The sequence below is a fragment of the Perissodus microlepis genome, chromosome 3 (genome assembly GCF_051167445.1).
Source record: "Perissodus microlepis isolate ML-2025 ecotype Zambia chromosome 3, ASM5116744v1, whole genome shotgun sequence".
In the NCBI taxonomy this organism is placed as follows: Eukaryota; Metazoa; Chordata; class Actinopteri; order Cichliformes; family Cichlidae; genus Perissodus; species Perissodus microlepis.
Window position 1 is genome coordinate 29,968,381 of NC_140463.1, and position 11,183 is coordinate 29,979,563.

The following is an 11,183-nucleotide window of genomic DNA, read 5'->3' on the forward strand; positions in this document are numbered from 1 at the left end:
GATGCCTGACAAAGCTGACTCTGGGTATAGTAGGGGAACGAGAGTGCAAGCAAAAAAAAAAGCCTCCGGTGGAGACCATACCATTTAGACGGAAAAGGGGAGGTGGAGTCATTCTGGTCTTCAACTATTCATTTAAGTTCTACTTGACACTGTATGCATGGTATAATATGAATATGAAATTCAACAGAATATTCAAAATTTTTGTCTGTCTTAATTTAAAACTTTCAACATAAATTCTACAAATCAAAGATTCTTTGTAATCACTGAGTTTACCTCTTCCGTATATGTTACCATAGCAACATCACACACTCGCTTACTATATTTTTTAATATATCCAAAATTTAAATAACGTATTGTTTTAAAGGTAATCTTAAAATATCGTCTGAAAGGAAAAATATATGAATATATATTCTTATTTGTTATTAATCTTATTTCCATTTCCCGTTGTTCGTGATTGGTAAAACAGCACCGGAAACAGAATGTCTACGTATTTTTTTTTTGTTTACTGTAGCCAGCTGGAATGCTAGCTAAGTAAGCTATGCTCGGATTGGCATGAATTGAGAAATTTGGTATACTTTTATTCAAGAAGTGTATTTAGGTTTCTTCGGGGGTAACATTGCGTATTTGCTTTGCCGCAGTATCGCTTGAAGTGAAGGTATGTGATAAACTTGTCCTTAAAACTACAGTCATTAGCAAAGAGGGCCAACAAGTGAAATTCATACTGGCTGTATGTTGGTCAAACTGTAACGACAAAAAAGTACATCAGATAGGACTGCAATGTGCTCACGATATTATCGTTTAAGTTTTTCATTTTCTAACGTAGCGTTGTCGGTTTGTAACGTTATAGATGATCGAGGTTGTGGCCTCTATGGCCCGAGGCTCAGTGTTTCTGGCCGGGGAGCTCATGGAGTGTCTTGTAACTTTCACCAACCCGATGTCTCATCTTTCCACCTCGGCGAGCAGGTAGGGTTTTACAAGTTTGCTCCTTGTTCAATGAGATTAAAAATAAGGGAATATCAGCCATGTGTTATTCTTTGTTTTGACTGTCGTATATTAATATGCGGGCTTTTAATATCGGGTAGGTTTTGTTTTGGCAAGATATACAGAAAAGGATTCTTAATAATAACACGTTTCTGATATCCTGCTGCTAGAATATTTTGTAATCTAAATGATTTCTTTATTTCCTTGGGAAGTATAGAGAAGGTTAGAAGGATTTACACGTCTTCTAGAAGGATCTAGAAAAAGCGTGTGATGGTGGTGAAATATATGAGGACAGCAAAACAGTGGTGAGGTGTGCAGTAGGAGAGACAGATGGATTCAAGGTAGGGGTAGGATTACAACAGGGATCTTCTCTGTGCCCCTTCTTGTTTGCAGTGGTGTTGGTCAGGCAAGAGTCCCTGAGTACTGAGGTGGTGGTATGCACTCGAGGGAAGAGGAATGAAAGTCAGTAGAAGCAAGACAAAATGCATGTGTGTGAATGAGAGGGAGACAGATGGAAACGTGAACATTTAAGGAGACAGGTGAGTGAAGAAGCTTAAATTCCTGGGATCAACTATCCACCCAGGCAGGTGGAAAAGAGGAAGACCTTAGAGGAGATTCATGGATGTAGTGAAGGAAGAGGGTTGGGTTAACAGAGGATGTTGGAGATGGGGTGAGGTGGCGGCGGGTGATCCACTGTGGTAACCTGTAAACGGAGCAGCTAAAACAGGAAGGAGTTGTTTTTTTTATTTCACTTCTATTAACACAGTTATTAGGATTTATATGGTGTCTTGTGACCTGGTGTTGTTGGTAGACTGTAACACAGAGGACACTGAAATAATTGTACCCTTGTGTAAGCCTTGTTGTCTGATTCTGATTTTTGTTCCAGTGAGATGCTGGCATGGGCCAGCGCCCAGATCCACTGTCAGTTTCATGCAAGTGAGAACAGAGTAGCCTTGCCGGCTCAGGGCAACAAACAGGATGTTCAGGCTGAGAGCGAGACTGTGCTCATCCCAAGCAGAGGTAAGAAATAAAATATGAAATCTAAGACTAGCAGAAATAGCATAAACTTATCTTTTAGCATAGGTTCAAGATAAATAATATTTATATTCTAAACTACTTCAAAACATTTAGTGTAAACGCAATGACAAACAGACGTCTTACGTTATATAAACTATATGTCAGTGGACTACAGACAGAAGAGTTAAACTACACCACTATAACATCCAAAAGTTGATTCTGTTCATCTGGACGTAGCGTTTTCAGTGGGAGAAACGTTTCGTCACTCATCCAAGTGACTTCTTCAGTCTCAGCTGACTGCAGGTTTCCCCAATCTTATAAACAGTACATTTGCATAATGACACCACTTTAGTGGATGTATGGGTCATACATCCAACTGCCTTACAGCCATGCAAGGTTCACAAGGTGAATTTAAAAAAGAAAATCCCCAATACTGGATAAATTTGCTGCTGTGTCTGCCAACAAGTCTTCACACACAATGAAAAGTAGCAACATATTAGTAGCCTTTTTTTCATAGCTTTCTTAGTGTGTAATACATTTAACATCTCCTGCTTTGTTCTCCAGGAGAACGAGGGCAGTGTGTGCTGGACACTCCTCCTAAGATATTATTCTGTGACCTGCGCCTGGACCCTGGAGAGAGTAAAACATGTACATGTCTTTACATTTGTGGAAAAAAGTTGAAGTGAAATATCTACACTGCTGTTAAAGAATAAAAAACTTAACACAATAATGATGAGGTTTCTCGATGGTTTCCCATATATAGCATTATCTCATTTGTGTGTGTGAGACTCAGACAGTCTGGCAAACATTGTCATTCTTTCACAGACTCATACAGTGAGGTTGTTCCCATTGATGGGCCTCCCAGTTTCCGTGGTCAGGCGGTGAAGTACGTCTACAAACTGACCATTGGCTGTCAAAGGGTCAACTCGCCCATCAAGCTACTACGTGTTCCCTTTAGAGTGTTGGTTCTGCAAGGTGAATGGACTTTTGACCGACTCTGGATTTCATTTTACAGTTGTAGCCACAGAGAAACAGGGGTTGAAAGATCTTTGCTTCAGCTGTAGTATAATATTAGAACGACAGCAAAACCAGAGAAGTATTGGCAAAAAAATACTGTGGATATAAACTTTTGTTGTGGTCTCTTAACCAGGCATGTAGATTTTCATTTTTCTCTGGACAGCAAAAAGAGTCTGATTATGTCACAGTTACCAGAGCTCTTTGCTTTATAGAAAGTACTTAATACGTTGCCAAGAAAATTGACTTTAAAAAATAAGAATCTTTTATCTGATGTTGGTGTTTTTTGCATGTACCCACATAGGCATGCCAGAGCCTCCATTTCCCCAGGATGAAGAGGTTTGCCCCTCCAACCCTTTCCTGGAGGAAGAGGAAGTGAGCCGCAGGGACTCTCGGCCTTTGGAGAGAGCACTGGACATGTTAATGGTCACCACCTCAAGGCGCTACCCCCGTGAGTCGGATTCTCTGCCCTTCTGCTCTTTGCTGGAGTTTAAACTGTAGTTTGTGCTTTCATGCAAATTGTTTTTAACGTAAGTGTAACCCCTTTTTTCTTTGGGGATATTTTGACAAATTAAACTGTTTTCTCACTATTTTAGTTGTTACATTCACATAAGCGTGTACATCTATAAAATGCTGGCTTCATTCTGTACCTGAAAGGCAAAAATAAAAGCAGCAGATTCTTTTTGTGTCTCCACATCTGATGTGTGTGTCTTTGTTTTTTCCAGATATGTTTAATATCACCAACATGCGTGGGAAAGTAGCAAAGTTCTGCATCTTTAAGACTGTTTACAGACTCGGGGAGGACATCATCGGCACGTTTAACTTCTCAGAGGGAGACATTCCCTGCCTGCAGGTGTGTTTGCTCTACAATTTTCATACGATGCACTCTCCAATTCAGTCACCCTTTGAATTTTCTCTAAAGCTGTGTGTGTGTGTGTGTGTGTGTGTGTGTGTGTGTGTGTGTGTGCGTGTGTGTGTGTGTGTGCGTGTGTGTGTGTGTGTGTGTGTGTGTGTGTGTGTGTGTGTGTGTGTGTGTGTGTGTGTGTGTGTTTCAGTATTCAGTGAGCCTTCAGAGTGAGGAGGAGATCCAGCAGCAGTACCAGCGTAGACCAGGACAAACTCCCAGTGTGACTGGACATGGGCGACATCTGGAGTCTTGCCTCCACACGGCCTTCAGCCACTTCTCTCTTCCCATACCCCTGAATGTCACGCCGGGTTTCAGCAGAGACATTGGTAAGTCACTCAAGTTGAATTATGTCTGACTCACGGCTCAATCATATCTCAACAATTACTTGTAGATCAGTGTCATACAAACTAAGTAGGCATAGTTCATCAATTGCCTATATGAGCTAAGCACAATTCCAGGTTCCTACTATCATTAGTTTTCTGAAAAAAATTTCAAGCGATGAATGTCAGGATGTTTTTGGATGTTTTCCTTGCATACATTTTCAGAAGGCATCTAAAAATGACATAATCTTGAAAAGTCCTTCAAACTTTTCTGAGTGTCTGTACTATGGCTCCATATAGACTCTCAGTAGTGTGGATGAAGTTCAGATAGAATGGATGTCCTATTGCTGACAGCAGATTCTGCAGCACAGGCCTGTAGAAACACAGTTTTGCAGGTAGAGGACTTAGATTTTGTAGCTTCTCACATACAAGGCACAAAATATGGTTCAAAATAAGTAAAGGATTTCATAAATATTAAAGTTTGAATAAGAAAGTTTCATCTAAATCGAATACGATATTCCCCTGGTATGACACCACATCCTAAACCCATATTAACCTCTTTCAGAAAGTGTGAGTTTGTGTTAGCCATATCAAATAGATGTTCTCCATCATTTTCGTATGTCGTTTTCAAAATATTCATATTTATGTATGACAGCCAAAGATTATAATAAATTCTAATACTTGTAAAATTAAATGTTTTTAAGATAAAGGGGCTAAACTTCACCCAATGCTTCTTACTTACTTCTCACTCATAATTTGTAGCAGATGTTCCAAGGCAGTATTTTAACGTTTTTATTAAAGTACCGGCCAGGCTTCCCAGATGAAGTGTGAGTTTTCATCCATTATTTGATGGAGTGCAGGATAAAATGATCAGCTGTTATGCACGATGCACATTTTGTTTCTGAACCAAAACAACACTCTGTGTAAGCTGGGCTGAGTCATAATCGGGCTGATGCTGTGTAGTCTGAACCTGGATAATGACAATATCAATTACACGTAAACTCAATGTGCTAACCACAGAAGAGAAGGACACAAAAACCAGTGTGGGTTTACAGTGCCTTAAGGCAGTGACTAAATTTTAATAAAAATGATTCACACCTATTAATATGGAAAGTTTTACAAGCATGTGGGTGACGAGCATTCCTTATTTTTCCTTGTGGCTGCACACTAAGAAATGTAGGAATGTGCCGGCAAAAGAGTAAAAAAGGACACGACCGGTAACATCTACACATAAACCTAGGTACTTTTCATAGAATGTATATGAAAATGTATATGAAAAGAAAATTACTTACTCCGGCTCTTTTGTTTATTTAGTGACCCTGAGGTGGCGCCTGCACTTTGAATTCGTTACTGCCCGGGAGCCCATGGAACCGCCCACTGTCCTGCAGAACCAATCAGAGGTCACAGTGTGGGCTGGGGCGGAGCATGTGGATGTGGACACCTTCAGTTGGAATCTACCGATCAAAGTCCTGCCCACCAACCCGGCTTTGGCTTCCTACGTGTCCCAGTTTACAGGGACCAACACCATTACCATTTAACGTGTGTGTGTGTGTGTGTGTGTGTGTGTGTGTGTGTGTGTGTGTGTGTGTGTGTGTGTGTGTGAGCTATTCAAGAATTAATTTTGTGTTTCAGAGAGGATCGACAGGTGTGTGTGTGTGTGTGTGTGTGTGTGTGTGTGTGTGTGTGTGTGTGTGTGTGTGTGTGTGAGAGATGTAGATGCACATTTCAAGAACAAAGACTCCTCCGATGGTTAATCAGAGCTTTTTCTTTCATCTGGAGCAAAACGCTCAACCAAGATGTAAGAGAAAATTAAAAGCGTGACTTAAATCTCTGTCATTTCTTCATGTAAACAACACTTTTATTTGGAGGTTAAATGAGTTACAGCAGCAAACAGGTCCAACTGAACATACATTTATATTAAAGTACATTTATATATTTACAGAATGTCATCAGTGGGTTAATTAAAGATAGCAGTTGGATTAATATCAGGATCTTTGAACAAAGAAACACTTAACGGTTTGATGTTATTTAGCATTTTAAAATCCTGTAAACTTAAAAGGAGTTTCATAAGAAGCTCAGCTGGGAATAGACAAGTTGCTAACTGATATAAGCGTAAACAGAAATTGAAATGCTTCTAAAGCAGGCAGGGACCTATATTTTCTACATCTGTTAAGACTTCAAATTATTTTGTGTAAATTGCTGCACATTTGCTTAAAAATTGCTAAGCATCATATTCCCTACATGAATAATTCATATACTGAAGATGAGTAATGGTTATGGATATCTAACTGTAATGAGTATCGGCTCCATGGGCAGGCAGAGTGGCGGCAGAGTTACTCAGTGCTAGTTGCGTTCCAGCCTTCGAGATGCTGCTGCAGCTGAAGCGATCCATGGCTCGGGTCCTTGTTCGCTTCACCCGGGGAGCAGGGCAGGCGGGGGTCAGCTGACTGGACTAGAGACACTTTGCAGGTCACTGGCTCCACCTGCACTTCACACCATGCGGGGAAATCCACCGGCCGATGCACTCTGGGCAGTAATTAAGAGGAAGGTAAAGCATGTCAAACCTTCTTTTCCTTGCACTTCTCACTTCACGCTTTAAAATGTAAACTTTTTCAGAATCAGAATCTCATTTTTAGTGTTATTTTTGCCAAAAGCACAACGATATTATATGCAGCCCCATTCAGTACAAAGAAAGCAATCTAAGTACTCATAAAATACAAAAATAAAGAGTTTCTAGCAAATAAAGTATAGAGTAAAAATAGAATCTAAAAACATAGATATGTACATATCTATGTGTGTTTGAGTCAGAGATTGCACAGGTTAGTGACATTCTTGCTACAGCCCTGGGATATTTTTTGGGTACCCACAGAAAACTCGAAACACTTTGTCAAATCTGAATATTTTTATGTGCCCAAATGAAAACATGTAATTTTTTTTATTGAAGAAAAAAAAAAACAGAGAAGCTTATAAAAGTTGTGATAAAATGTAATTAGAAACATTAAATATTACCATATTTGGGTTCTAAAGCATTACCTAAAATATTTAAAACTATCTGCAAAGTAAGGTGCAGCCACCTGTGATTTACAATAGTAACACTAGAATAATATCAGTAAAAAAAAAAAAAAACACAGAAAAGATTCCTGCAGACTAACAACATTTGTGGCCACTTTCTTTAATCTTAAGCAAAACATCTGGTGAAACTGCTGTTCCACCATGAAAACAAAGTCACTCAGTCTCTTTAAACCATGCGGTTTAGAAACTGTTGGCATCTGGACACCAAATCACACCGTCTGTTTGTGTACTCACGTCTCACAGCAACCGACCCCAACAGGGTGCAGACAGGTGCATTGCATGCAAGCGTTGTCCATCCAGGTTTCACCCAGTGAGTAGTGCCTCCCCTCGTACACACACAGAGCTGGATGAACACATGGTGGGGGGAAGAGCTCAAAATAATACATTTTTTTTATAAACTGATGGGGGTTTTTTTAAGGTAAATGTTTGGGGTTTTTTTTAAAAAAAAGGGTTATAAAGAATTGGATCTCACCTCTGGAGCTGAAGTGGCACTCCATGGGTGCAGCAGAGCCACCGCTGGTCCACAGAAGTAACCCTACGGCTCCAAGCAACAAGTGAACCCTGGAGAGCTCCATCTTTATCATGTCTGGTCAGCTTGTGATTCCTCTTCTCCTTTTCTTCCCTCATTTATATGCTTTGAGGGTTCATGACCATGGCGTGGAGGTGTGGCTTGCACCGTCATGTGGCCCACAGACTTGGCTGTGGAGAGTGTCAGCGGTGCCATCCGTTGGGAATGAGGAGGTGGAGGTGTTGTGTAGAGGGGAGGGTAAAGTTGTATCTTGGCACGCTTTTGGCACTCTGGAGATCTCCTCGATGCGCTTCAGCAGGCATAAACCTCCGAAGTGTTAGAAACAATGACACATCCACGCAGTGACTAAGAGAGGGAAGGGTAGCAGAGAGGTGAGATGGAGGGCAGAGAGAGAGAAAGAGAGGTTACGTCCAAGGAGAGAAGGAGGTGGAGAGAGAGGGCGATGGAAATGTAAAACATGATTCATCATCATTCAGCCTCCCTCTTGGTTTTTGTGAGGATCACCGCACAGCCCCAGAAAATGTGCCGAATATAAATTTAAAATATATAATCATGATTCTGCGAGGTGCTTTCATATGAGGTGCTTGGCAGCTACATATGTCCATAGTGTCCATATGCCACAACTGTGTGTCGTTAAATGCGGCCTTCTCTCTCCATGGTTGTTCTGCTTTTGAATGGTTCTTCCTGTTATAAGGCAGTTTTTCCTTCCCACTTTCACCAAACTGCTTGCTTCTCAGGAATTCTTTGATTCTTGGGGTTTTCTCTCTCATGTGGTGAGGTGTTTACACTCCAATCTAAAAAGCGCTTTCAGGTGACTGTTTTGTGAACTGCTACCATACAAATGAAATTCAATACTACTGAAAGGAGTCTAAATGTAATTAAATGAAAAGGGAAGGAATGAATTGGCAGATGTGGGAACAACATATGTGAATGTAGATCAAGGGCTTTTGTAGATTTAGATTTCTTTTAACCTGATCTAAACACTTACATGGGATTTTGGATGATAACATATTTCCAGCTCTATGAAGGAAGTATGTTTGGGGAGTGTTTAATGAGCCTAAGGCATAATTCCAGCTTCAGTATCAATAAATGATGGATACTGAAAGCTAAATAAGAAAGACGTACACATTTCTTTTGGAGGGATTTTTTTTATTGGATTTAGTTGATATTTTGGGAGAATTAATTAAGTAACAGTTTGTGGAAAGTGGAGGGACAGTATGAGACTGGCCATCCTAACTGTATCATAATGAAAACCTTAGTTACAGCTGCTTACAATTTTTAATTATTTGTCATTTAAACCTAAATTCTGTGTTGCAGAGTTTATTAAAAGAGTGTGTGTTAATGTAGATGTTGGCTGTTCTCACTTTTTCCTGATTGCTTCCTTAGCAGATAGTGGAGCAACATAGGGAACAGAGCTTAGTCACCTTGATTAAGAACCCCCCAAGGGGAAATGGGTAATGATGATGATGGATTTTATTATTTCAGCCTCCTGCTCTTTTGCACAAACCTCAATCTACCACTGACCAAGCTGACGCTAACATCAAGTTTGTTTCAAATTCTTTTATATACATGACATGTAAATCAGTTTATAACTTTTATGGAGTGTGTCTCTTCTGGAATTTTTGTTGATATTCTGTCTCTCTCCAGTAAAATGAAACTACCATAAAAATATGAAACTGTTCAGCAGGGGATCAAATAATTATTTCCCCACTGTAATTAACCTAACATTTAAGAAAAAGATTTGACTTTTTCCAAATGGTCCATGCCAAATCATCTAAACAACAATCAAAGATAAAGTTTGAACTGCTCCTCTTATCACAGTTGGTCACTGGAAACATATGTCTTCATATTCATAACATCTGTAATGCAGACAGGTGTATTTCTTTGTTGCCCGGTTCTTTTGCAATTTTTCATGGATTGTTCATCCAAGGAAAGTGGCGTTAAGTCAGAAGTTAAATATGTCATCTGAGCGTATGTTGCAGTGTGATATCAATCCACACGCCAACAAAACATTAGCTCATCTTCTTCCACTTGTTTACTATCTGCAGGCTGAGCTCGAGATCATAGGAAAAATCCTCTCATGCCTCTCACAGGAGCCCCCGGGGCCCTGTAACATGGCGCTTTACATGCCTTCTCTCTGTAGTTCAAGAGTGTTGATAGGTCTCCCTGATCGACCAAGGGTGCTTCTTCTTTCACTCAGTCCGACTCACAGTTGCCTCTGTCGGGCAGCGCAGAAGACTAACGGCACGTTAAGGTGTCAGTCAGGCTACGTAAAGGCCTGATTGAGGTCAGTATTTAGATGCAGATGTTTTTCCATAGTTCAGCCTGGGTGGCGGAGACCTCCTCAGAGCCTATGGGGTCCCATATGCTGACAAAGAGTTCACACCCTGATCTGACAAATATGTTGTCGTCAGTGCTGATGAAAAGGGAGGACCTCTGAAAACAAAAGATTTTCCTGTCACACACCTCTCGTCCTTCATGGATATGCACTTAATTGGGTACAAGTGTTTTTTAATTGGGTTGGGAAAAGTTCACAGAGCATGAAATCCTTGTCTTAAGCATCTTCAGTGTTTCACAAGTGGATTGTTTGTATTGATTAAATGGAAAAAAGCTAAAAAAAAAAAAAAAAAAAAAAAAAAAAATCAAAGGTGCATCAGTCTCTTTTTTCTCATTTTTAAACTAAAATTTACACTAAATACTTAAAATTTTAGTGAATATCAGATTAGAAATAGACAAAAGTAGTAGCAGACAAAAATGGCCACAATAGATGGGAATAAAGTAGTAGCCCTTCCTCAACGGTTTTCAGATGAAAACTGTAATCAATCAGGTAAACATAAAGGTGCTGGGTCGCCTGCACATTACACCTACAGGAGCTGCTCAGGCACAGAAGAGGAAGGAGTTTTGGAGCTCTGCAGTTATAAAGTCAGCAAAACTTTTACCCACTATGCACCTCAGCACTCAGTCACCTGCTCTGTAGTGGTCAAACACTTCATGGCTCAGTTATTGTGGTTTCCTGAACACTTCCACTTCTGCTTATGATATGTTTTGTGTGCAGCATTTTTATATTTGGTGGTGTGCTCTTTAGTTAGAGTGCATTTGACCCCTTAGCGAGACTTGTTAAAAAAAGCTTTAAAACCAGCTCATCTTGTATGTTACGTTTAAATGGATTTGCAGCTTCACTGTTGATTTTTTTAAAACTGTATTTTGTTTTTCTTTAAAGTTCTGCTTTTATTTTAAATACTTTGGAATTATATTTCTGCTGTTTTGCCTTTCTTTCTGTGCCATATGCAACATTTCTGTATATATTTTGCCAAAAGCGTTTGCGTGTCTACCTTCAAACGCA

General features: G+C 40.0%; 2 protein-coding genes across 2 annotated transcripts; one reads left to right on the plus strand and one right to left on the minus strand.

Annotated features, from left to right (window-relative positions):
- The first annotated feature begins 467 nt into the window (after nucleotides 1-467).
- On the plus strand, nucleotides 468-6,066 carry rgp1 (GP1 homolog, RAB6A GEF complex partner 1). The gene is made up of 9 exons (XM_084923951.1): nucleotides 468-655; nucleotides 848-963; nucleotides 1,868-2,001; nucleotides 2,563-2,646; nucleotides 2,824-2,973; nucleotides 3,317-3,463; nucleotides 3,738-3,865; nucleotides 4,068-4,245; nucleotides 5,554-6,066. Exons 2-9 carry the CDS (start codon nucleotides 848-850, stop codon nucleotides 5,775-5,777), a joined length of 1,161 nt encoding a protein of 386 aa, XP_084780077.1. The 5' UTR covers nucleotides 468-655; the 3' UTR covers nucleotides 5,778-6,066.
- Nucleotides 6,067-6,572: 506 nt separating this feature from the next.
- Nucleotides 6,573-7,886, minus strand: msmp1 (microseminoprotein, prostate associated 1). Its single transcript, XM_084922674.1, has 3 exons — nucleotides 7,784-7,886; nucleotides 7,546-7,654; nucleotides 6,573-6,765 (listed from the first exon to the last, which is right to left on the minus strand). The coding sequence occupies exons 1-3, from the start codon at nucleotides 7,884-7,886 to the stop codon at nucleotides 6,573-6,575; spliced, it is 405 nt and encodes a 134-aa protein (XP_084778800.1).
- Nucleotides 7,887-11,183: the final 3,297 nt, after the last annotated feature.